The following is a 27,897-nucleotide window of genomic DNA, read 5'->3' as shown; positions in this document are numbered from 1 at the left end:
ACATTATAAAAAAGGATCACAGTGAGAAAAAAATCTTAATTACTGCTGGTGAAGCTATGCCAAGTTATACTAGCACAAGTACTTTTGATCTAATTTCTCTTACTTTAGAATAAGGCAGCATGCAGTTATGTGTGTTGTATTTGTTCACGTGTACACAGAGTATTGTCTGAACTGTCTTAAATACTGCAATCTAATCCCAGAAAGAAGCCAGAATCTGACTTAAATATCTAATTCCATGCAAATATCCATCTGATACGCAGAGCTACCATAAAGATGATAACCACTTAAACCTTCACAATGAGACTTACATGGAAGTTAATGGTTCGTAGCATTGAAATGCTTTTTTGCACGTGGTTGAACCACCCTGAGCAGCTGAAATGCTGATCACATTCCCCGTCTGATGGAAGGACTGTTGCTGACTGTGAAGTTGACTAATAAGCTAGCAGATGTTGATACTGAAAGAATTATTTGATCTAAAGAGCAACACCAATTGGTTTCCCCAGTCTTTTTATTTCTTATGTCATGCTGAGATAAATATGGAGATGATGCCTAAATAATATCTTTCTAATGGAGAACAGATGACGGCGTACCTCAAAACAGAAACACGTTTTGTAATCCTGCCGGACACTGTTTCTCTGTTTCGTTTAATGTCTTGGTGCCTGAGGCACTCTGCTGGAGTCAAACTTATTCTGCAAAAACCCCAAACAAAATCCATACCTACAAGTTCTTGCACCTCTACTGCAACTCTTCAGTGGGTTGTACTATAAGTAGTATAATTTTTCTTTTCACGCTCAACTCAGGAACTCTCTCAGACTATCCCCCAAGCTCTGCAGGTTTATGTAACTTTTTCCTGATGGCTGTGAGTGGGCAAGTGTGCTGTTAGAGTTCTGGTTAAACTACATGTATGCCAGGGAAAAATGCCTTATGTAAAGCCCTGTCCCACGAAGCACGCGGACATGCAGTATTTGCAGGAGGCTGTGATCCCTGTGCAGGAATGCTGAAGCATTTCAGAGCCGTGTGGGCACACAAGCACTGATGAGGTTTGCCTCTAGCCTCTGAGGTTTAATGTTGAGCACAACTTCTCAGATCTTCTCCTGGCCTAGATCTAGAGAGGTGTCTTTCTTGGGGTATGTGTGTCTCGGTCCCAATTAATCATGACTTCTGATATCGCATGAAAGTTTTGTTCAGGATTTTGTACTGCTTAATGCATTTACCATTTCCAGTGCACCATATTTTTCTGGTCACCTTCTTTCTTGTTCATCTCACTCTTTGAAAGAGAGCTTCCTTGCCTGCCAGACCTCCCCCTTCCTTTGAGCCTTCCCCACTGCTGTCTAATACCTTTTGTTCAGGTTTGCGTTAGTTTGTCTAGGAAGCCAAATATTTTATTTATTCTGAATTTTTCCCCTGGGATTTTTTTTTCTTTTGAACCAAGTGTAACACGTTATTTCAAAGGAACTCCAAAAAGATCAGCGGCTGAATAGTGCTGCATATTTTATATGAATTTTAAACAGTGTCCCTGGTCTGCACAGGGAGAATGATTCAATCATTTGTATAACTTAGCTGAAGTATGTCATATCCACATCTAATGGGGACATAACTTGCACGCAGCAAAGAGTAAAAGCTGGTTGTATGTCTGATAGTCTACTCACATTTATGTTACTGGCAATTCCTACTTTACACTAATGGGCAAGTGTCAAGAGCAGAGTAAATACAGATTCATCTTTGCTTGCTTGGAACCCATTGTAAGATCTGGACAAGCATTTACAATAAGCCACTCCAGGCTTTTCTTCTCAGCATTACTGAGAACAATTGGCTATGAATAAATGCCCTATTACTAGACAGGGTACTGAGCTGAAATATTAAGTCCTATCAAATCCTTGCCATCTTTTCTAAAATACCTATCAAAATTTTATTTAAATTAGCAAGCTCAGATCAGAGAGGAAAAGAAACTGGTAGTGAAGTAATCATACATGAGAGTGAGAGCCTGGCAATCCACTTCAATGTCCTGTGATGCTTTGGAAAAAGTCAGGGCTCTTTTTATTGGGAATGCTCCATTAGCCATATATTTGGTGATTAAGTGGACGTGTCTGGTATTTATTCTTTATAAACACACCATATTGGGTTTAATTTAATGTCTTATTATTTTCTATAAAAGACAAAATATTATAAGAAGTGTCAGCTTTCCATTTCACCTGCAAAACCTGTACAATTATGGGAACGTATGTCTTAACTGCTCTGATTTCTCTTTTCCTAATGTCATCAGTAGACTTTTTGACTTTCTGCAACTGACTTATCTTCAGAGGCGTTATTTCTGTTTTTGTTCTCTATTGTCAATTCATACATACAGTACCAGATAGCTCTTTCAGTATCCTTCAGTTAGAAGAAAGGAAATATTTAACTTATATTTAAAATTTAAAAACCCTTTTCCTTTTTTTTAAAGGAAATATTTAATTATTTTTTCTTCTATTATGTGATTGCTGGATACCAGGATAGGGAAACAGGGAAGGAGAAAGTCAGCTCATGGCACTGATCTGCTATGTAGATCTTTTCTAATCTCGATTTATCTGAACTCTTTAGGTATAAGTCCAGTGCACTGCTATCTTAAAATATCCAGGACAGCTCTAAATAAGCTAGTTAAAATTTTAGAGAATGTCATCGTTCCAAGATTGTGTTTTTTCCAGATTAGATGCAACTTGTCTGGCAGAGCAGACTAATTGCTCAGGTAACAGTTAGCTTATTTCTGGTGCTTTAGCTGAGTTTTGTCCCAGCACGGTGCTGTTGGGACCATGTATTCCTCTTCATCTGTGAAGTGGGGGTAAGAGTTCTTCCCCGTTAGGACCTGGAAGAATAAATGCAGTGAATGCTGTAAGATGCTCTGTTAATATAATAATAGGAAAGATGCTCTGAATAGATTTTAATATGCTTATTGTAATATATAGCCACTTGTTATAAGAGCAATGGTGATAAAATAGCTATTAAAATCCAGACAGCTTCAAATAACTTTTGGACATATTTCCCAGTACACTTAGTTGGTAAGATCTGTGTGCAGATATGCCTGAAACGCTGACTGCGGTGTAGATCCACAGCTGCTTGATTGAAATCAATAAATGTGATTTACATTATTATTGTAATTGTTATTGCAAGTTTTCACATCTCACACAAATAATTTAATTAATTGATGACTACAATCTAATCCATTAGTTTTAGCAATGATATTGTTTATTGCCAATTGAAAGCAGAATGGTTATTTTAAAAACAATCCAATATCAGAATCATAAAAAGACGAAAGGATTCATTCTGGCTTATATTTGATCTTTCTTCTTTATTCAATAGAATGCTATATAAATGTTAATGTTGAACAGGTGGAAGTCAAAGCACAAGGACATATGGATGTTGTGTACTGAGCTCTGTTCCTGGAGCTTGAGAGCTGCATCGCAGTAGTGACAGCAAATCTGGCTGCTTGTTAGAGGTGTTGAGACTCTCCGATGACACTTAGTCTTCAGAGAAATAGGTGCCATCTTCTAAGAAGTCGGGCAGAGTCGTCTGCTGATGTCTTGCCTTTCTGATTCTGTTCCACAGGCTTGAGTCTACCTGCCTGTGTCTGTGATTTGCTAGATAAAAGCCCAGCGGGTGACAGAGGACTTGCTTCTGTCACTGGCACCTGGTGCAGTTGTCGATCAGTCCCTGAGAAATGCGTGCACAGTGGCAATAGTAGAGAGTAGCTGTAAGCACATCTCTGTGTGTGCGAGAAGGCTCCTGCATAGATAAGGGGCCTTTTAGAAGAGCTTCAGGGTGCACTGAAAGCCAAAGGTGTAGTCTGTCCTCCAGCCTCCAGGACCCTACTGTCTGCTCCTGGAGGCTCTCTGATTGTCCCAAGCTCTTTGCCACCTCCAGCTTCTGTTTTCTTAATCTCTGTGAAATCAGACTGATTGCTGATCGAACAAATTAATTTCATAATGGTTCCACCACAGCTTCTTGCATGCAAAATTGGGTGTCACTATATTAATAGGGAACACATTGTGATAACGGTATAAAAGCATCTGAGAAATAAGAGAATAACTGTAATTTCAATTACTTTGAAATGGCCGTACTGTTTCTAATTAGCTAATTGCAGCCTGAATATAATTAGGAGAAATGGTAAAGCTTGAAATGCTTATTGGAAGATCCCCATTATGGACAGAAATATTCCTGAATAAATTGTATTAACAGTTGGTCAGAAAGGTGGACCTGACAATGCGATGTTATCTACCCTTCCCATACCAACTGAGATAATTGCAGTAATTGCGCAGTTCATTTTCATACAAAGAGTAGAAACTACTTGAAATCAGTTTAATCCAGAAGAAACAATATGTTCCTCATATAGCAACAAAGCATTTTAGGCAAGCAACATCTATTTCATCAAAAACTTGTACAGAAAGTGTTTTGATGTAGCTGCCAGATGGATGCAATGAAGAACCCATCATTTGCTAGCCTATAAAGACAGCAGATATTTAAGGGAAAACTAAATCTACATGGGGATGTGCTGTAAAAGTAATATTTCTACATAAGATAATGTTTACAGATCAGCTTAGTTCCAGAGAGAACAAATCCTGATTTTTTTGAATGGAATCAGAGAACGTGGAAGGAAGTGACAGGAAGAAACCATGCCAGTATTTAAGCAAGAACCGAAGGATTTTTTTTTTTTTTTTGGTATCCCAGTGTAATAATCTATACATCAAAAAGTGTTTCACTAGAAAGAAAACAAGTTCTGGTGCAAATGAAGAAGAATTACTGTTACAGTGAGAGAGATAAGCAAAATGAGAACTTCTCCTTCTGTCTGTACCTACCTCTTCCTTCTGCATCTACAGTTTGGCCTTCATCCACATTAACTCTGCCATGCCAGCATTAGTCAACTGCTTTGAAGGAGAGCAGCATGAGGAAACCACTTGGATATAAATATAAGCATATGGCATGTAGTCTTCAAAATTGTTCTAAAAAACGGTGATAATTGTGACAAGTTACTTTACAAGTGAGTGAGAAGACAACGAATTAGTTCAATTCATTGGTTTGAGAAGTATGTCATAGTTATTTGTAACTGCACCGTATATAAGCTAGTAATTATCCTATGGTATTTCTTACTCTCCCATATGCTTAAGAGCAATTAATTTAACATATAATTACATACAGACATCACTGAAAGAATAGAGATTTCTCTTTTTAATTTGTTTTAAATTGGCAGTGTTTATTCTGTATTTCCCATTTTAGATTTTCCTCTGAGAAGTTTTAACTGAAAATACTGCTTCATATTTATGAGGCATCGCTTCTTCCTCTGACAGACGGCTGAGGAGAGTGTGCTACTTTATTGGTTTTGAGAGATGAAATATGGAATAAGCGCTGGTTAATCCTTGAGCTTCCAATCTGACCTCTGCTCAATTGCTAGATGTCAGCAAGTTATAATATATAATATGGCCACATTAGACAAATTCATCAAACAAGCCAAGTTGACTAATAAAAGGACAAGTTCTTCTTTACACAAATCAAATTCTGAACCCATGGAAAGCATTGAAGACCTTGGGAAGGATTGCACGGTGAAAAAACAGCTTATTTTGATTTCTGCTCGGGGGACAAGTATAACAGCCTCGGGACTTCAGCAGGAGCTACTTGTAGGAGTTGCTGATGTATGGTGTTTGTATACATCAGTAATATGTCTGTATACTGATGTATTACTGATGTCTGGGAGGGGAAAAGTAGAGCAAGATAACTAGATTTTAGCTATTAATTTTGAAGAACATCTGTCCAGGTATCTACGTTGGGAATAATGTGCATTACATCTGTTTGGTGGATCTTCAGAGAACAAAGTGGGGTGACAGTCTTAAAACTGTTGGAGTTTGGACAACATTCAGTTCTGGCACACATGGTTAGAGTTGTTAATTGTTGGTACAAAAGTCTTTTGGAGATTGCAGATCTCCTTGAAACATTAGCTTCAATGGAAAGATAACAGCTTTACCACAATTATTTTGGGAGGAATTCTGTGATTTCTCAGATAGCCAGGTCAGTGCCAGTGACAGCCGGGAGGGCTGATGCTCTCGTAAGAGTGAGGGAGTGAACGTGGCCTCTGGAAAACTCTGAAGGGAAACTTTTACATTTTTCTGGTAAATAGAGTTAGAACCAAGTTTAAGAGTGTCAGTTTCTCTGAACTGAAGAAAAAAGGTAATTGGGTAATTCAACTGGTTTCAGATTTTCTTACTGGCTCAGGTCTTAAACCTTTTAAGTGAAACTGGAACAGCTTGATGGTTTTGCAGGAAACCTAAATGAAACATGTTGATCCAGTCTGACTTAAGCATGAAATTGTGTCTCCTGAGCATTGTAAATAAAATCTCAGACCCATAGAAAAAGAAGAGAATTCTTATAAGTTAGCACAAAGCAAAAGCAAATTTTGCCTGTTTTAAGATTTGGATAAATGATATTCTAGCTACTTATCCATTTCAAACAAAACAGCCTTCCAGTAATTTGATTTCAAGAAAAGTGCTAAAATTGCATAGGTCTGACAAATTAAGATTGCATTATATGGGTAGTGATGTCTTTGCATTTTGCTTTGTTCAGGTCTCTGCAATCTTTTATATGCACAAAACTCAATCCACAGCCAGTCTCCATCTAGAGAAATTCTGGTATTCCATTTCCTAGCTGCATTAGCATGAATGGCTGGTGCTCGTACAGACCGTACAAGGACTCACTGTCCTTGGCAATATTAAATGTTTCCTTTTTTTCATATAGATGGGCATATTTTTTTTTTCCCAGTGTATTAAATGAAAATAGTCTTATCTTCAAAATTAGGCTTTTCTCCAAAATTTTAAACAGTTTTTCTTGAGACTTCTGTGGTTGTCAGCTACCATTTTAAGAAACTCCAGGGGCAGATGACCTAGGGAATTTGCTTATTAGTTTGCTATCCTGTTCAAAGTTACTAAAGAGGGATGTAAAATAGGGTAGCTTTGAGGATTATTGAATTGATGGGAATATCAATTTTCACTTGTTGCACTTCTTACTTCTCTAAGAGCACATTAATATGATATGTATGGACCTGACATGTTAGAATACTCTTTCTATTATTATTATTATTATTTGAAAGTGATATGAAAATTCTCCAAAAGCTGTGCTCCTTTTACTTCAGAAAATTTTCAGAAGATTTGACTTAGATTTGATATTTAGCCTCTGGATAAAATCTAACTGTAATAATATCAGGGGTATACATTTAAACACATTGAAATTAGGCTTTCACAAAGAGCTCCTCTACTACTACAAAAGACTTTCTCACTCACATGACAAAAGGAAATAAGATGATGATACCTGACAGGTAAAGGGTTATCAGTGTAATGGCTGTTCATCTTTAACTGCATACTCTGTTAGCACACTTAATTAACAAGCAACCAATCTGATTTTTCTGGCTTGAGCAGAGCAAAAGGGAAAAAAAATCCCAATATTTTCTGAAAACTTAAGAGTATTTTCAACTTTTCTCAGTCTCACTGTCCCAGCTAGTGTTTTCATGCTGAAAAACAAACAAACAAACATCTTAGACCGAACTGCATTTAGCGTTTCCTTTCTGCAAGGAGGATGGATGCTGACCTCCTTTTCTAACCTCAATTGCAGGAGCTGAGCTGCAGCCAGGTTTTACCTGAAATATTGCTGAACCCCATGGAAAGGGAGGCAGGCAGAATGGGTGGGAGCCCTATGCTGGAAGTGTGGGTTTTGGGGAGAAAGAGGTGGGAAATACAGGAGAGGGGAGCACGAGCTCCTCCCTTGGGCACTGAGGAGGGCTGGGGAGGATTTGCAACCTGTGCAACCACAGCCTGCCAGCAGCTGCTTTCACCTTCAGCGTTCTTTCTTATTTCCCAGCTGTGAGAAAAGGGCAGTAGTCCTTTGTTGATAAGGAAGAGACTCATGGGACTTCTGGAGTCATTTCTCTTATTTTTAACCCATGTTTCCCAATCCTGCTTGGAGAGAAGTTGTTAGACTCCATCAGAAGTTTTTCAGGTGAGGAACACACGCCTGAATTTTGTCATACATGAAGTAAAATATATGACTTCTGAAGGCTTCCTTCCCTAATCTTGAGTTCTCTTTTGAGAAGCTCAGACTATTCTGTTTTATAACAGTATCTATTTTAGGTTCTTCTGAATTTTTCTTTTGTTATTGATGCCTTCTTTGTCTTCTCCTGCACTGATAGTAACTGTCAGGCAGACCCAGGCCTGTATTGGTTCTGTTAACTTCAGCTCAAGTCTTTACTCTCTGGCCTGACGTGCTTGCTGTTATTTTAATGAAAAATACTTCATTTTGGTGGAACATCTGTCTGTATTGATTTTTGCAGCCACTTATTTCCTGAGGTTTTATCCATTCTTGTGTGTGAGTTTCACACTGTGCAGGAGCAGTCCTTAATCCTCAGATCTCCCTCCAACTCCAGTAGAGTTGCCAGAAGAACTAACCACCAGCCATAGGAATTTCATAAAACAGCCCTAAAGCGGCAGGCAGTGATTGTGTGCTAAGCTCTGTCATTCACCTGGACTTCGTTAGGGAGCATGGACCGTTTCATTGTCTTTTCTTGGCAATGAAAGGGCTTCAAGCATGCAAATGTTGCACTAAAAGTTGTGGGTGCTGTAAGATTGCTCAGTAACTTTAATAATAACTACCATAGGGGGAAAAACGAAGAGAGGCGATTGTTTTCTTCTCTTGTATGAGCCCATTTCTATCCTGAGCAAATCAAAAGTGGTCTTAATGACATTAATTCCCTGCCTTCTGTATTTAAAACAGAGGTTGAAGGAGCCAGAAAACTGATAATCCAAAACTCTCAAATAGATGCTGAACACTAACCCCAAATCTAATAATCTAATACTAACAATAGGCATTTAAAATAATAATAATAATAAATCGCTTCTGGAACTCTGCAGTCTGCAGAACTCATTGAGTTGCTACAACTACAAAAATGGGGAGCGGTTTAGTGCTTTGTCATGTAGATTTGGTGTTTTCCATCAAGTATTACACAGCTAAAATCTGTAAATCCCTATAGTCTCTCCATTTTTATTTTATTTTTTTTTATTTGTAATTGTCTGGCACTTAATGCCTTGTCTTACGACTTTAAAACCAGGAGCAGAGCAGTTTCAGTGAGAAAGTTATATTAAAATCATGGCCTATTCGTATTCTACAGTAATATAACTACATGAAAGAACTCCATTAGGTGAACGCTCTCAGGTGCTTGCTGTTACCAGGCATCTCAGCTTGGCTAAGCCAGAAAATAGCAAAGACCAAACCAGAAAATCTATCACGAAGAGCAGAGGGGTTTCCTGGCAGAGCGCGAGCACATGTGAGCCAGAATCCCTAAAAACAAAGTGAAGATTTATAACGTCTTCACCGGCAGTTCTCTCCGTGCAGCAGAGTGAAGGCTCCCCCACATCACCAGAGGCATGATTAATACCTAGTTAAGAAAGAAATGTTGTGTGCCCAGCAATTGTAGGGGGAGCACTGCACTGGATTAAGGGCTTCACACACTTGTGGTAGGGTCCATATTTCACCATGCTCTGCTCCTGCCCCTCGTGCACTTGGGGACTGCAGTGAGGTGGTAACAGAGGAACCTGTGTTGATGGGTTTGTTTTGTTTGCCCAGTTTTTCAGTTCACAACCAAATTTCAAGTTAAATGCTGTACTGACGTGCATTGTCTAAGCAAATTTTTAATCTGTGTGAAACTTTCTGATTTGATTTGTAAGCAGGTGTAGCCTGTCTTTTTTCTCATATGTGATTACAGGAGCAAATTCCACCCAGTTCACTGATAAATATTTTTGATAAGAAAAATATGCCAGATTTGAGTCTCTCCAAAGAAGGTAGCTGTCTGAATAGCCACCTGTCGATTTCTGCTATAAGGAAATTCCTCCTATGGGATGAAAGCATTTGTATAGCAAGAATTAGGGAGAGGGATGGGTCTTGGTGCCTTGCCTAACTCCCGTTGGGAGATGGCCCTGTAGAAGAAACTTGACAATCTGCATCACTCTGATCTCCAACTTTCAGGAGCAGTTGGTTTGTGTTGGTGGAGCACTCCTGCTGCCTCTCTGCAGGGCAGGGGAAGAATCCCTTGTTCATGTCTTGCAGCTGTATGAAGCAGGAAAGTGGATTTTTCTTGTTGCTGGGTGTCATAAATGTTTTGTCATAAATAGCGGTGGATAGTGGATTCTTAGGGCCCTTAAACTTATCTGTAAAATGTCTGACAGTGCTGTCAAGCCTGGAAAAGCTTTCCCAGGTTTGGGGTACTGTTAACTGCAGGTTAACATGTTCTCTATGTAAGCTTCAGCCTCACTGCCCATTTTCTGCAGACAAACGGTGTCGTGGTGTCCTAGAAGCAGAAGGTAATTTAGCAGGATTTCATGAGTAATTTTTTTCAATAGTTCAGAGCAAACGAACTGAAGTCAGCAGCCACAAATCACAGCAGCAATGTTTGCTAGCTGGTGAGGTAGCCTTATTTTGCAAGCTGCTGGTAAATCTCTCGGAAGTTTCCTCTGCAACCAGCTGCTAGATGGAAGGCATAATTGGTGCTCATGATGGGCAGATCCCATAAAAGGCCAGAGGTTCACAAAATTGCTGTAAAATCACTGGGTTGTAGAGAATTCTATGAGCAGTAAATCTCTGTTTGCTTATATGGTGGAGGCTGAATTCTGCAAGATCCTTTTCAAACCTTGAACGAATAAAGTCATAAGAGATTTTGAAGGACTAAGTTGTGAACCCAAATCATACAAATAAAAAAGCTTAAAGCAAAGCTTGGAGTAGGAAAGAACAAACCCAAATGATCATTTATAATGCAAATGGCCCTGGACTTTCGAGGGTTACCATGACTGTGGTCTTCCAGCAGTGGTTTCAGTAGTTAGCAGCTGGGTCACTAGCCTGTTAGGACTCAAGCCTGGGAAGCTTTGAATAGCTAGTGCAAAAATACTGGGTCTCCTTGGCCTCCTAAAGCAAACATAGGCTGGCAGCTTGAAAGCCTGCAGCTCAGGGAAGAGAAATGCAGCATGAAACAGAAAGTATTAAACTTTTACTATTGGTAAAAGTGAAATGTTGGTGTGAGAGGAGAGTGGGACCATTAGTTTGTGTATATGTGCCATCATCACCAAAAGTTAATATTTTCCTCAAAGACCTGATTTCTGGAAGACATTATTTCCCATTTGGTTTTGCTTGCGCACCAAGCACCCTGTAGCATTGCATATCAATAGATGATACTTTACGGCACCTTCTCATTTACTATTTCTGGTGCATGTTCGTGGTGCTCTTCTGCAGAGCAGCCTCCGTAATGTGATGTGGACCACCATGTGCTGGGTGCCTGATTCCCATTCTCCAGATGACCAAACTAAAAACCCCAAGCTTCTCACTGCTCTGGCCAATATGAAGCGGTAAGCATTCATTAAATAAGTTGAATTATACCTTCCCCTGCTCCAGGCTGGGGATCTTGCCATTTGTTTGCACCAACTACAAGGCAAAGGGGAGGAAAAGCTGCTGGGTTTTGTTTCTGTGATAAGTCAGGAAGGAGACTCAAACTGTACAGTACCTGCAGTCCTCCCAGGAGGCTTAGATGTTATGCACAGCTTGAAATGTTTGTAGCCAATGTAGCATTTAAATCTTCAAGTCAATTAAGCGTAATTATTGAATGAAAGGTAATACTTTTCTTCAACAATATGACGGTTAAATTTAAATTGGTTTTTAAATTAGAAGGCGACACCTACTAACTGTCAGTCAATTAGGTGTTTATCTGAAGACTACTGGCACGAAATTCTTTTTCTTTTTAAAATATATATTTATATAACCCATGCATCTTACTGAGGGCTGGAAGAGTTTTCAGTGCTTTCTGCAGAGGTGGTAAATACACAGAGCACACATGAATAAATGAAAAATGAAGCAACGGATTTGCTTTCCAGAAAATTTCCGGTTCTATTAGTAGTAATTGATAAAATCTTCCTATTTAGTCTACTCTATTAACTATCAAAATTAAACTTTTAGACTAGTATTTCCAAAAAGTCTTTAATGAAACAAATTGTCCATTTCCCATCTATTTATGGGCCTGGGTTATTTCATCTATAACTGAAATTCTCAGCTTCCTTGCAGCATTTCTACTAGATGATGCCCTCTAAACCTTCGAGAGCTTTGGGCCAATTTTTCGAGCTCAAGGGCACATCACTTGGTTGAAGGTGCAGTTTGACTCCCGGCGTGTGTCGTGCTCTACAGCATCTCACATATTTAGTCGGAGGGATGCTGAGAAGTCTATTCATGCAAAACAAAACAGCAACTTGTTTCCATTTATCAAAAAGCTACAATTTTCCATGGGAAACTATTATTCCTCCAGCATCTGTAATACACAGATTGCTTAAAACACAATTGCTGGATCATAAAACACAGAAGTTTCATTTGATTAAAAAGCAATTTGAGGTTATAATTTTCATACTCCAAGCTACATTATTAGATCTTCTCAGTGATTGGAATTACAGGCTGTTATTACTTTTAAAAATTAAGTATTTTTTCTCATTTCTTCTTGAGAGGAAACTTGTTTGAGGTCTTTCTGTTTGTGACAGCTAAAGCAGCATAAATTAATAGTTACTGAATGGTTCTTTTTGTAAGCAATTGCTGATAACTTTTATTTTGGCATTTATGGTAGGAAAGGGAAAAACATGATGATGTGCAAAGACATGTCAACACTGGTAATAAACATCTATTCTGAAAGCAATTGACATAACAGTATTAAGATTTCATTTACACAAAGACATCAGGTGACATGGCTGTGTGGGCTTTAAAAGATGTTTTTTTCCTCAACTTGAAAGCACTGTCAGTCTCCTCAGACTCTGCGATTCATTCAGCGGTAGGAAGCTGTGGCAAGGAGCAACAGGGTGCTCTCTTGTTTTATAACCATGAGGAATTATTAAGGCTTAGTCGCAACCAGAGACTGAGAGAACAGCTGTTCTTTCCCCCAGAACAGCTTTGCCAAGATATTTGATGGTGGTGCTGGGTATGAGAGATGGAGCTGTGTCCATCCAGGTGAGCGAGTAGCTCCCATCATCCCAGGCAGCTCCGGCCCTTGTTTGTCACAGCTTATGCTGGGGGGTGCCGGCTTTGCATCACATTGCACGGAGACCTGCAGCCCTTCCCGGCTGTTGGAAATGTGCTGCCCTACCATCATTACACTTAGAAACTATCAGGCAAAAGGATCGGAATTGGAAGTCTGTGCTTAGCCAAATGTTTCTCTATATAAACAAAATTGAGCAGAACTTGTGTTCTAAGTGTTAAAATGGAAAGCCAATGTGCAGCACACAAAGCATCTGTAATGTTAATATTTTGTATGTGAAATTGGTTGCTTGTACATGCAATGCCTGCTGGAAATTTGCAAACTTGAAATGACTATTTTGCATGTAATTGCATGAAAACACAGCAGTAACTGCATGAAAATGCAGACAATTTTGTCCTTTTTTTTTTCAGCCTCTGTCAGAACTGGTATATAAAAGACCTTTTTCCCTTTTCCCTTCCTTTTCCCAACCTTTAATTAGTAACTGTTTCAAAGAAATAAAAATAAAAATAACACACACAAAAACCACAAAGAAAACATGTTGATAGTTGCTATTTTTGCTAGTCTTTTTTTTTTTTTCTCTGACCTTCCAAGGAAATTAGCGCAGTACTTCATCACACAAAGGAGAACACTTAAAACAATTATCTCAGAAACATTTCTATTTACTTTCCCTTTTAAAATGTTCAGCCTTTCAGTGTTGTAATTATGTAGACAAATGTTTCTGTTGCTACAGAAGATGAAAAGGAATAGCAAGAGGAGGGGAAGCCCCAAGAACCACACAACCACTTAAATACTTCGGGCATTATGTACACTCTATTCTCGATTCATTGGACTGAGCCCTGCTTTCAGGCACACATCACTAGCTCTGACAAAGACTTTGACTTTGCTCAGATGTTAAGGGCAAAAAATTGCTACCCTGAGCAAATTGGTTTGGTATGCAACAGGCACAGTCACCTGGGAGGATAAGTGGTATAATTGTAACCCTGACCCATACAGCAGCGTTACGTTATTCAGCCATTTAGCTGAATTGGAGAATATCCTGGAGACTGGTTATGCACCAGGAGAGCCAGGTGCTGTGCAAACCAAACACCTTGCTTCATCTAAAAGTGGTCAGGCTCTTCATGTAGCTAGGCCAGAGTGAAAAGTGTTTTGTTTTGTATTTGATAATTTTTTTCTTTTGTTGTTTGTAGTTTTGTTTTGCTTCTGTCTTTATTTCCCCGTGGAAGGGCCCGACAAGCTGTTGTAACCTATTTGCTGGATGGCAAACAAGCATGTGCACAGTGTTTTTCACTGAGAGCAAAAGCAAATATGCAGTGTAGGGAGGGAAATTTCTGACCATCTCCAGCATCCATCGCTCAGCCTGTGCAGACAAACACAGGTCCAATCCCCTTCCCAGCTACACACTGTGACTACGTTTGGGGTTGGGTAGGATGAAAGTTGTGGAGTGTGCAAGGGAAGAAAGGTGGAGCTGAAACGCCCCTGGTACTTGACAGTGTGGAGAAAAGGAGTGGATGGACTACCCATGAGCTGCCAGTCTCTGTGCTAGAAGCTGCTGAAATAGGGATAGAAGCATAAAAAAGGAGTGTTTTTTTTTGTTTGTTTTCACCCACTCTCTGGGCGATCTAATACTGGAACAAGCTGCCCAGGGATGCTGCAGAATCTCCATCCTTGGAGGTACTCCAAACTTGACCTGAAGTTGGCCTCACTTTGAACAGTGGGATGAGATGACCTTCAGAGATCTGTTCCAAATTAGATTGTTTTGTGATTCCATGAATGGTGTGAAACAACTTCAAACTAAACGAGGTTGCCATGGTAATGGTATTTTCTATTGTTTCCTTACGTACCTGAAAAAGAGCATGTGGCATCCAGATTTGATTCATCTCATCCATAACAGATTACACATGAGGAAGTTTTAGTTGAGGGTTAGAATAAGCCCTCGATCAGAAAAGAGTATTAAAACTCCATTTGCTTTTTGGTTTAGCTGAGTATTCAGCCCCTGTTTCATGGTGTTTTAAATGCTATTATTTGGCTACATTTTTTTTTTTTTCTGTGCAGTTGTGCTTAAATAATTTGTAGAGTTTCACTTTCTGGGAAAATTTTTAATTCTAAAGAAGTACTACACAGAGGGCATATCTGGAGGAGGTAGTAACTTGTTGATAAAATACTTTATTGAAGTATTTCTACATCATAAAATGTCACTGACTTAGATAGTGAGCAACTATGCCCTAGTTTTGACTGACAGACAGTATTGCTATTGATTTTGTAATCAGAGCAAAATTACAAAATCTCTGAAGCTTTCTGAACCTAATTAACATGTGTATCTATAGACCAGAATTAGTACAAAAGGTTAATCTTCAGAGCTGTGAACGACTGAAACTAGCTTGATTCCCTGCGATAGATCATGGGAAGTACCAGTGCCGCTTTAAAATTCCATTTAACAATTCATAAAGAAATTCTGTTGTTGCCTGTGAAGTACAATAATAATCATTTAATTACATTTCTAGTATATTAAATTTGAAATTACTTTTCAGTCTCTTTTTGAATGTGTCCTGTAATAACTGGCAATAGTAATACAAACACTTTACTGTGTTCTGTTACAAGCTGTTGTCAGAGATCTTTTGGTGTTCCTTCCAGAGGTAGGGAATTAAACTATCAAAGCACAAAGGTACGCTTGAGTTATTGCTTCAATAGCTGAGTTAATTTTATAGATATTAAACTGCTGATTTTTTTACTGCTAAAAGTGAAGTGGAAATAAAGATGTTTAAAACAATATGATTTTACAGTGGGATATTCTGACTGATGGTCAGAAGTTTTTGCACAAGAAGAATTAGATTGAGAGCGACTGTATTAAAAACAAAACAAAACCAGTAATGGTTACAAACAGGGCTTTCTCAATGGGGATAAAACAAGAGTTATCAGTGTGAAATAATAAAATAAATTAAGAGGTTTGGCTCAAGCTTAGTAGGAGTCTGAAGTATTGCTATTTGTGTTTTGCATTCTTCACTCAAGGATGTGTCAGAGATCTGTCTATGACATTCTGTAGCTGTTTTATCTGACAAAGGGTGAAAATGGCATTAACTGAAGTAAAAATGGGTTTGAAAGTTCCCAGTTGCTGTACATTAGCATTTGGCTTTGAAGTTGCCTTGCTTTGTGTGGGGGTTTGACCAGATGCCCTCCAGAGATCCCTTCCAATCTAAGTTACTCTAATTCTGCATTTTCCATGGGGGAGGAATTTTGGAAGTGACATTTCTAAGGAATATATTTCTTACTCTGGATTGTTAGAGGCTGTCCTAAGATTAGATTGATTTAAAGATTGCAAACTCTTGGAAATGTGCAGTCAACTTCTGTATTTGTATTAAGCATACTGCTACTATTATATCTGATTATTCGGTGATTATTTGCCTTTGATAGATCTGTTGTCTTTTCTGCTGTCCTTTACATGTGGAAAAGGCCTCCCAATCAGTCTTTTTCATGTCATTTTTGTTGTTCTTGTTGTTGAAGTCCCATGATAATTTGGATTAAAACACAGCAAAAGCACAGACCAAGGAATTCAGTACTCTTGAATCAAATACTATTAAACTGTTGTGGGAAGGATTTCCAGGCAGAATTACAGAGCTTGTTCCCCTGCTTGTCTTGCTATCTTCAGTGACTGTCATAAGACATGTAAATTTAATGCTCTAGTCTTTGTCACTGATAAGACTTTTGGACTGTGTATATCTCCTCCATAAGGCAACACTTTTTTTCTGTTCGTTTGTATACTTTGGCGCATGTTGTGTGATATGCAAGGTCATCCAATATAGCATTTTTTGAAAATTCGTTTTGAGTATTAAAGATCTGTCCTCTACTGACAAGCTGCATGAAAAGAAAGGAATTTGTACATGCTAATAAAGTAACAATGAGATTTAGACATGCCCGTAAATTGGACTGCTGATGTTAGATTTTGCCTTACTATGACCATGAGCTGGTCTGTCTCCAGTGAGGTAAATTGTACCAATCAGATTTATATCGTCTGACGATATGGCACAGTTATGACTTATGATACTTTATTCTTTGGTATTTGATTCCCAACAGATAATGTACCTTTAATATAAATATTTGCAATGTGTATCTATCTTTTACTTATTTTTTTGTCAGCTCTATTTTAAAAATTCATAGGACTTTTACTGTTGGATAACATTTTAAAGAAATAATAAATCTTAGGTGTCGAGAAATAAACAATCTTTGTCAGTTAAGCAGAAATCAGGGAAATAGGAAGGAAACTGACAATCTTGAAAAAAGTTGTAGTGGTTGTAGATCATTGGATGGTGGCCAATGTATTAATACAAGTTCATTCTTAAAAGTTGGTTAGTCCTCTCTTAAAACCAAAATACGTGGGTAACATACAGTGAACCACCAGCAAGTGATGAATGCTTTTATAGTCATTGCTGAAATGTGAGGAGAATGATTTCTCAGAGCTCATAAAGAAGGGATATAAAAAGCAAACAGCAATATGTTAGCAGATCTAAGGTATCTAATTCTGGAGATGAAAACAAACAAATGGACAGTCCTGCCACTCTCCCATCCTCTGTACAAAATGGTACTGCCTCCTTGGTTGTCCTAATCCTACCTTTCCTATTTGTTTTAGCTACTTGACGTGTTTCTCATCTCCCTCATTTCAAACCAAGTTGAAAATAGCTCCACTGAGTTATTGAATTTGAAAACAATTTCAGCAGACCATAGTTTCCGGATAAAAACTATTGAAAGGAAGGGTTTGTGGAAAATGGATCATTTAAAAGAGGTCAAGTAGTGAGTTCTGTGAGTGTAAATAGGGATGAATTGTTCTGTTGTTTCTCCCACTAGATGGTTCTGGAGGTTCCCAGTGTTTGTTCTGGTCCTGCAGTCACATCTAGCACAAATTCGCTCCTCCAACAAATTCTGGAATTGTTTTTTGGTTTTGAGGGTGTGTTCTGGCATGGCCTATAGATCAGCCTCAGGAGACGCCACTTGATTTTTTTGTGGGTCCATTTCTTGGGCTTCCTCAGGGCTGCCTCTTGGACAGTTTCTCAAACAATTTCTGGGCCTAATTCCAGAGCCATGTCTATGGCCACTATTCTCATATAATATAGAACAGTTTTTAGAACCACCTTTAGACTAATATTTATAGCAATTCTTCAGACTTTGTTAAAATATTTTTTATCTAAACTTCCCGTTTCAGGAATAAAGCTCTTCTGCAGAAGCATACAATGTACAAATTACTTGCATTATGTTACGAATTTGGATTTTTGATATTTCTTACGGTGAATTTCTTTTATTTCATGTGGGATTACACCCATGCATAAAAGGCCAATAAATCAATCATATAAAGAAAGGAATTGGTAGCAAGCTGCTGAAGTAGATGGTAAACTAGAGTCCTCAAATTTAAGAACACCTAGGAAAATTTTACTTATTTATATTCTAAGTGAAATGTCTAGATAATTAGAATAAAATCCTTTGCAGAAAGTTTGGATAGAAATTGTTCTGTAATTGAATTATTTTCTATATTTATATAAAGATTAGTTCTAATTTAAAGCCTAAAGCCTCAGTGCTGTTTGCACATTGGATATAGCATTCCACGCTTTGTGTTCTGCTGAGGTGGCTGCCAGTGACTACACCATACATTGCAAATTCCATCCATTTTACAAAACTCCTATTGTCAAAACAATTCAAACTCTCCTTTGGTAATCAGATAAATGAGACTATAGTAAACTGGCAGCAATTGCTAAATTAATTTGTGAAGCAGTTTTAAGTAACAAATAGGTGGGAGAAAATCACAATCTGATTATAGCTATTGCTGAAGTAAGAAACCGGATTAAATTCATTGGATAAATTATTCATCGTGAATCACTTTCTCTGTACTACAACTAACACCCCAGGGAAAATATACTGTAAAGCTTTGAAGAGAAGCTAGAGCACCTTCTCTTGATTTCTAATAAAAAGTTTTAGATGACTGCAGGTGCATTGGAAGCTTTCTTGAAACTATTCCAATTTCAGTTCAGCATGTCAAAGGCAGCAGAATTGAAGGTTATGGTACAATATTGAAAGATTCACCTGGGAATCAGATCTCTTGATTCTTCTGGCCTTCTACCACTAACTTTGCTTGTGATGTTGGGCAAGTCTACAAATCTTGTTGCTTTTTTTTTTTTTTTCCCTAAAAATCAGGAAGACTACAGTACAAAACATATAGGAAATGTTACTGAAGTTCTTAGGAAAGATGAGTTGTGGGTTTCTCAGGAGATGTGAAAATCAAGAAAATGTACTATGGGTTCCTACTCCATGTACTAAAGTCAACCCTGGAGAAGAGGCAGAAGAGAAAGTAAAATGTTCTATGCTTCTCAACATTGCGTGAAAGCTTTTGTTCTACAAGCACTGAGCATGCAGGTCATTCTATTTCAGTTCACATTTTCAGAATTAGCTGTGTGTGTTTTTTGGTTGTTTTTACATAATTCTGAAGGTCAATTAAGCATTTAAGGCCAGAAAAGCTTTTAGGACTGAGACCTTGATCTACCCTCTGTAACTGCAAAATTCAAACATACTTTTTCAAATGAATATGTGGGAAAATAATGGGTCATTTTATAAGCTTCCAAATTCTAGTTATGAACTCAGGTAAAAGGTTTCTTTGAAATTTGTTCCATTTGTTCATTGCAGAAGCTGCCCTTGATACTTATTTCCTTCTGTCTGATTTTGGTTTTATCTAAACAAAATGAAAAGCAGTGTGAGGCCAAAGCATACTGATTAATAAAAGCACACATTTTAAAATTAGTCACATCTGACAAGAAATCTGATGAATGCAACCATTTCCCTAACAAGAAAATTAAATCCTATTTTTTTTCTGATTCAAAATACAAATTCACTTTATAATTTATCCCAGGATTTTACCTTTGTATGATAGAGACAGCCATAGAGTAGTTCTTGTGGATAGCTGGCTGATAAGAACTGTATGTTAAAAGAAATGGTGAATAAGATGAAAATTAACATTGAGCTTTACCTTATTTTAGTATCTTAGAGCATTGGATCAAGGATGATACTGAGATGTGGGAATTAAGCTGTCAAAGGAGCTTTTTCTTTCTTTTGTTGCTTTCATCTACAGCTAGTAGAGTAATTATCATCAAATAATGGATTAGCTGGACTTTTGTGGTGTTTTTAAATAGGTAGCTGAGCAAGTATTTTAAAGTTATTCATTTTGTTAGAGAGATGAATTGATAATTTAACAAATATGCATCTGAATAATCTATTTATTAAAGCAATGTGTATTTTTCTGAGACTACTGGAATGATTCATCTGAATAACTCCTACAGCCATGTTACCATGTTATATAGGACAGAATGGTAAACATTTTAGTAAAATAGCTGCTTGCATAGTTTGTGCAAAGAACACTGTAATTACACATGACAATTTAGGAATGATATCTGCAGAAGTCTAAATCTCCTCTCTTTTCTATTGAAGTATCAGCTGCAAAATGTAAGCTCTAATCTAATACTGTGAAAAAGTGAGGTAGTCTTTTCCAGTATTGCGTTCTGTCTGCATGTATAACTGCTAACAGAGGACTAGATCTTCCTCAGTGCATTAGACTGAGTGCCATATCCACAGCTCTCCTGCGAGCATGGCCTGGGCAGGGCCGCATTCTTGGCCCTGATGCCCATGTCACCGTCTCCTGTGAGCCTTGCCTGTGGCTTACAGAGTGTTTTCCTTCTATATTTTTAGACCTCAAGCTTGCTTAAGCTGTGATTTGACTGTATCTACTCCTAATTGCATGAACTGTACCTTGTAATTTGTAATCAGGTTACTGTGGAATTTCAAAGTTTAATTTCCCATCTATTTTAAACCACCTGCCTGGAAGCTTCTGATAAAGGCCTTTTTTCTTCTCCTCCATGCATGCAGTTTGTTTCACACGAATTACTGTATGTAAGCGCTATATGTAAGTATGTAATTTATGAAGTTGATAATGGAATGAATCGTATGTGACCTGCTACCTCTGTTTTCCTCTGAAGATTGCACAGGGTTGTTTACTGCTCTTCAGGGATTCACTGGTTGTAGGTATGGATGCTGGCCTCATATCAGACCAGACTGGACTATCAGCTTTCAGCTGGCCTTTAGGCACTTTCTGGAGTTTTCAAGTTTTGATTTTAGAAAGCAGGCCCTCTCTTTCCTTCTTTCTGTGCCTCTCTGCACACCTGCACAGTGTAAATAGCTGTCGTGTGCAGCATCTGCCTAAACTGCAGCAGCATCGTGGAGCTCCCTGGGGGTGACCCCAGTGTCCACACGGCTGGATATGCTCCCTACTTGCTCCTACGTGTCTTCCTGATGCTAGCAGTCGCTTAAGACTTTTAGGAAGAAAACTGCATCGGTAGAGTCAACTATCTGATTGACCATGAGGCTTTTTAAATCCAATTTTATCACTCTGGTCCCTTGTAATGCAGCTGGAATATAGATGGAAATTTTACAGAGCACTTTTACTGTAATACTGCCACATACTTTGTCAATTAGATTTCTATTTATTCTTTAGGCATGTATAATGATTATTTTAGATGTTTAAGTAGCATTTGTCTTTGAAAACAAACGAAAGTTCAGTACAACTGTGATTGATACAAGGCAGGTATTCTCACTTCTGGGATTTAAGGAGCAATTCTCAAAGCTTGTCAGAGACTCTCTGGAAGACTACTCTCAGTTGAAGGATCATGTGAAAACAAATTGCTCATGTCTGCTGTCCTGGACCCAAGGTTAATTACTGTAATGTAGAACAGACTGAGGAAAATGTTGTGTACAGATCTCCTCAATTAACCCCTTGTCTAGAAAGGAAACATTCTGCAATAAGCAGTAGACCATCTAGTCATTTAAATAGCAGGTGTCCCATAGCAGTGGAGTGTCAGGAGGGAGTGTGAAATAACCTTCCAAGAAGCACAAGAAGAGAAAGTGGCGAAATTGAGGGTTAACTAAAATTCTGCAGTATAAGACAGATGGGTAATGGAAAATAGCATAGGCCAGATATTTATAGGACAACCTTTGATTTTCTGTGTACAGTTTTGCATACTCAAACACTATTCCTTGCATGTGATTGATTATCTGGGAGTGTATAAAGTCACCTGCCAGCAATAGTTGTCTAAAATGCATCTAAGAGCACCTTAGAGGAATACTCTATCGCAGAGAGTAATTAAACTCTGGAACTAACTGGCAGAGAAATTCATTGAAGGCAAAAATTGGGGCAAATAAATGGATAACAGGCCTGTCAGGAGTTATAACTGATGGTGAAGAAAACCTTCAGAATGAATATTAAGCATAAGAGTTCAGGAATTAGGCCTTCCTCTTCACACTTGGAGATGGGGCAGATGGGGCAGACTGTCAGAGTGACCAAAGGCTTGTGAGGTTCTATCCAGTATAGCTCCTGTGCGTAACCAGAGGCAGGTCACATCCACTTGGGAAACAGAATATTTATTAAGGGCTGTGTACAATGTTTTTTTCCCTATCATACTAGATGTCCCTTTCTGTACTTTCACATCTGTAGAGTGTAAAATTCTCATTTTGCAGCATTGTAGAAACCCAGACTGAAAATAAGAATAACATTCTTAGTCGCCTGCAGCAGAGGATATAAGGGAAGAAGGAGTTATTATATCTGTTATTGTCAGAGTGACTCGATTGGCAACAATATTGCTTCCGAATTGGTAGTTTTTTGGGTTATCATACCATATCACAGATGATGCTGAACTGCAGAACTGAGGGTTGTTTCTGGGGAGAAGGGAAAAAGAGAGAAAGAAGTTCACTGATGAAAAATGCTTATGATTCCCTTTGCAGGTAACACATCTTCCTTAATAAGGCCAGCATTGGTATTCCAAGAGTGTATTCTTCATTTGTCTGTTTAGCCTTTTACATCGAAACCTCCCTCATTTTTTTAAACACACACACACCATGTGATTCCCTCCTCCGTTCAGCTCAACACTGAAGTTCAGGGAAAAGTGCAGATCTTAAAGCATAGGCTTTAAGCTTGGCTTTCAGATCTTCACAAGCTGAAACAACTAGGCAAATTTTCAAATGCACTTTAGAAGTTTGCTGGTAATTGTATCAGATGAGTGCTTTGAAATTCTGAAAAACAGACAGTGTATTTAGAAGCCTTAGTATTGACCTAAGAGTCAGATTTTGGCAGTCATCTGAGGATTTTTTTTCAACAACTTGTCTTTAGGATATTAATTTGTTTTGGCAGATATGGAGAAAGAAAACTCAACCCTACGAAATTAATAAAGTGTCAATATGCCAATCTACTTTTAATGCTTGCCATTGCCAAAACTCTGTATATAAAGCAGAGAAATTCTTTCAGAATTTCACATTTTTTGTATAAATATTTTGGCAGCATCAAACATTTATATATTGGGATGTTATGAATGGTGAACAGTAGCCCCAAGTGTGCCAGCTTCAGGACCTGGAAAACCAGGATTTTTTTGGTGCCTGTTACGAGGTGAATTGTGCATGCCTTATACACGTGTATCAACTGGTTTCAGTCACGCAAAGTTTTGTCTGGAAGAGGCACCTGTATCGATGTGAGCAGCAGAGGTAAAGTCTGTACCATCAGAACCTCAGTGTGTATATAACCCACAAGCAAAAATAAGGAGATGACTTACTAAACCCATTTAAGACTTAAGCTTTTACCTTCAGCCTTGGAATATTATTTTTTCAGACTGACAGCCAAATAAAAGCTTGCTGAGATGGGTCAGAACTGTCCCTATGGAGCTGTCCAGCACAGTGGTAGGGACAAGCTAGGCAGCTAGCACGTGTCTCTGCTCCATTAGAGAAAACAAATTTGGCTGTTGAACCTCAGGTCTCTTCACAAGTGACATGTGTGACATTTTCCCTATATTCCTACCAGGCACCACATTCTTTTCTCTCTTCTGTGTTCACAGAATTCCTCTTGTGCTGGTGGTACTCACAGACCTAGTCCTGGAGGAGGAGGAAAATATTTTTCCACAATAGAAAAGAGACAATCTAGCACCATTTCCTTTATGTATTTGTGATCAAGAGAGGGATGTTTTAGATTGGTCCCCTATGGAAAAGCAAGTGAAGGTTCTTGCGACAGCACTTTGGGATGTCCCTCATGTAAGGGTGTAGGATCTTGCCCCAAAGTATATAGCATGACCTCTGCTGCCTGGTGCCTTAACAGGAACTGTTCTTAAGCTTTCCCTTGGTTTTGTTTTTTGAGTAAATATGCACAATATGTTGTGGCAAGTGATTTTGTCCATTAGTTTGAAACTTCAGCTGGTTGGTCATGCTGGCTGGAATGGTTTGATTCTAACCAAAATCTATGATAGTAACCAGTGAAAGTATCATGCTTCTAAACTTCCTGAGCTCAAGAAAAATGCTATTAGGTAAGGATATTGCCCAACTTTTAAGCAAAACTTTTTTTTTTTTTGTCTTGTTGAGATAGCAGGCATAACTTCTTTAATCAAAAACTGTCCAGATTAAAGAAGATCATGAGATACGAGTACAGTAGCAGCTATAATGCCTTTCCAGTAATTGTTGGGTACTTAGAGTGACTTCCATGTGAATGATAACGGCAGTTTAACAGTAGATATCTTTGGTCTTCCTCTCCCAGAAAAGCTTCTGTGGCAGTGCTCAGGAACAGATTTCATGTTTTCTCTAAAAAATTTATGTATAGTGCAAGGCAGCTAGTGTAAAAAGTGAGCCTGATATTTCCACTGAAGATATCAAAATTAATTTAGCTGATGTTTATTTTTGCCTTTTCAAAAATCTTGAAAATCTAGAGCAGGCAGTTTTTTCATATATACAAAATTTGTTATGAGAAAAATCAGAACATTTTCAGAGGAAACTCATTATTTTCCTAGGGAAAAATCATTCTGTTGGAAAGCAATTATCTATCGGGGAGAGAAAAACAGTTTGATGGGAAATTGACCACCTATCAAAAATTGATCAGCTTTGCTAGCCTGGCTGAGAGAAAGAATTAGTTCAAGCAAAATAGGAAGCAGGAAAAGAAGGAGCATAGAGGCAAAGGAGAGATGCTTATCAAGACATTTCATTCCTTATCAGAATCCCTGCTCTGCAACCACTTTACCTAAATAGGTATCAATTTAGTTACAGTGCCTTTCCTCCTGTTTGGGTGACGAAATTTGTGCTGTGACCTGGCTGCAGTGAGACCTCAGCACCTGTGTGCTGCTGTGGGCTGTTGTGCATTTTCTCCGTGGTGTTGGAGCCATAGGAAAACACTGAAGTGAGTCAGGATTTTTTTTTTTAACCTCACCTGTCTAAAAATAATAAAACATGGGGTAGGAAATGTTAGATTTGATTGAGTTTCTCAGAAAATTCTGCCGAGCTCAGTCACTTCTTTCAAGCCACTAAATATTGCTGCCATTTATACTTGCCAATGAACAAGGCTCTAGCTGCCAATCCCCAACTAATTTATTGTACCAAAATTTTCTGTTTCAAGAAAGGTACACATTTCCTTGAAAGAAATGATTTGTATTTCACACTCTTCTGATTTCTGTCCTTGTTGCTTATATTTGCCTGGTGTGTTTTTCATTTGTTTGTTTTTAATTCAGTAAAGCACAATAACAACGGACTTCGTGGGAAAAGGTTTGTGGAATCCCAAGAAGCGATATAGAGAAAATATATACATAAACAAAAAAGTTTTATTGCTCAGGGCTTTGACAAACCGGCCTGTTTGCTGATGGGACCAAGCCCTGCCAACTCAGGGTGGCAGCACCCCTCAGAGAGACACAAGTGGCAATCCTTTCCCTCCTGCAAAAAGCCAGAAGGAACCTAATGTTGAACTTCTGGGAACAAATAGATGGGCAAAAATAGCAAACAGGAAACATGTCAGGTTCTTGTTCCTCGCCTTAGGGATATAGGGGCTTTGTAGGGTGTCATGCTTCAGGGCAGAGCCTGCTCCTTCTGCCTGGAGCTCAATCCCTGCCCTTCTTCAGCAGCGCCCTCCTGTCAGTGCTACTTAAACATGTCTGCAAATCTGCAAAGAACCCAAGAGCTCCCCTTTGGGCAGGGGGATTTCTAACTTTGCCAAGTGCCCAAGTCAGAGGCAAAACTACGTAATGTCAGCATGCTGTGGAGTCTTCCCTAATGAATCCCCCTCCTCTTCAAATTAACCTTAAATGAAACAAGTAACATATTTTGCAGATGGATTGTTAGTGGTGTTATCTGGCACACAGGAGTCTGATATTGTATTTCCTCACCATTTCAATTGGAATTACACAAAGCTGTAGCACAGAAAGAAAAATTAAGCCATTGGCACCAACAGCATCTACATATCACAGCCAGCAATTGAACCAGAGCCATTGCTGTTGTTTTGCTTCAGTCGTGTCCCTGAAACATCCCCTGCTCACTTCCTATCTGCTTACTTGAGAAAAGCAGCAGTTCTTGCATAGCGAAGGAGTGGCAGAAGGAATTAAACAGGTGTTAGCATTAACTTCACCTTTTCTTCTGTTCTGACTGGATAGCACAAACAGTTGCAGCACGTGGAGGCGATGTTTGAGCCAGCCTGGATGGAGCTGGTTTGAATGCCAAGAAGCACGAAGACAGCAGCAAGGGACTGCTGCCCAAAGAAATACCCCATGCTCCTCCTGCATTTAAATATTAAGAAACTAATTTTGTTGCTGGCAGGCATAGTTCCTTGGGACAAGCTGTGGCAGGGACCAGTTGACAGTTTGAGTGTTGTGGAGAGGTGACGAGCTGCTCAGAACTGGCAAGAGGTTTCCAAAAAAGCTCAGCTGTTATTTAGAGACCCAGACACCTGGCAGGTGGGCACGTGGCACACAGTGGGAATTGTTTGGAACGGTCCACCTTGGTGATGAAAGCCTTTTTTTTTTTTTCTTAAGTTGCTTTTCAGCCTTTATTTTTGCCAGTAGAAAACAAGGTGCAGCACAAGTGAGGAGGACTTCATGCTCGCTGTGCTGCCTCTGTCTGCATTCTGTTTGTGCTCTTTGCAACAGCTAAAGTTACATGTCGAGAACAACAGAAAATTAAAACTGCACCAAGTGAAAGCTGAAAACACTCCTAAAAGTTTCGTTAGTGCCAGGAAAAATGAAGCACTTCTATCAATCTATTAAAAAAGATAAAAGGGTATTTTTGGAAAAAAAAAAAAAAGAAAAAAAATGACTCCTTTGTCCATTAATGAAGAAGTGAACATTGCCAATAAGAATGTGCATGTTGTTCAGAAAAGGAATATGGGATGATGTTGCTTCTCTGGAAACAAAAATCAGTGTCTGGAGGCACGAACAGGGGAAAAAGCCTTTGAACCAAGAGGGGGAGGACAAACTGGTATGTCATGAAATGAAATCAAAGGTATACTTGCAGGAAGGAAGAGGAGTGCACCAAGGAGAAAAGAAACCCACACAATTGAAAGGAAAATAGCATGGTACAGAAAGTCAGGGAGAGACATTGACACTTGCAGATGCATTTCTGCCCAGGAGCTGCACTCGTCTCTTTAAAATGTCAAAAGCAGGTGTTTCCTTTTGAAATGTGAGCTAATGTGGGCATTCAGCACAATCTCTCCCAGGTGCTAGAACAGTATGGGGCTCGTTTTTTCTGAAGTAATTATTGCTGAATATATTGTGCAGCCACTGCACCTGCCAGGTTAGAAGGTCCATGCTTAAAAGAGAAAGGATGGATATGTTGGTAGCACCAGGAGAAAATTTTCTGCAGGAACTTTTAAAAAATTGTAAGTCCTTTCTTATTTATATGTTTAAAATCGGGACTATAGACACACACAAAAAATGTAGTCACCAAATATGCCTGTTTCCAAATGTGTCTATGAATACAATAAACAAAGTAAGAGAGATACAAACCCACACTTTTAAAAAGAGATTAAAATGAAC

General features: G+C 38.7%; 1 protein-coding gene across 8 annotated transcripts in view; it reads left to right on the top strand.

Moving 5' to 3' along the window:
- The window catches only part of LOC310882614 (uncharacterized protein), a 232,555-nt gene that overhangs the window by 118,713 nt on the left and 85,945 nt on the right, over window positions 1-27,897 (top strand). For 3 of the 8 annotated variants that reach the window (XR_014573049.1, XR_014573050.1, XR_014573051.1), the window contains exon 1: window positions 27,223-27,740. The exons of 4 other annotated variants lie outside the window; for them this stretch is intronic. Coding sequence is in view for 1 of the 4 variants with exons in the window: in XM_083801595.1 (XP_083657721.1) it covers window positions 11,284-11,396 (113 nt within the window). In the remaining 3 variants the exon portion in view is untranslated. Of the gene's footprint in view, window positions 1-11,283; window positions 11,397-27,222; window positions 27,741-27,897 lie in introns of those variants that run through there. One more of the 8 variants, XM_083801595.1, reaches the window with a different exon arrangement.

Source organism: Anser anser, assembly GCF_964211835.1.
Source record: "Anser anser genome assembly, chromosome: 16".
In the NCBI taxonomy this organism is placed as follows: domain Eukaryota; kingdom Metazoa; phylum Chordata; class Aves; order Anseriformes; family Anatidae; genus Anser; species Anser anser.
Note: the sequence above shows the minus strand (reverse complement) of the source record. Positions and strands in the feature narration are given on the sequence as shown.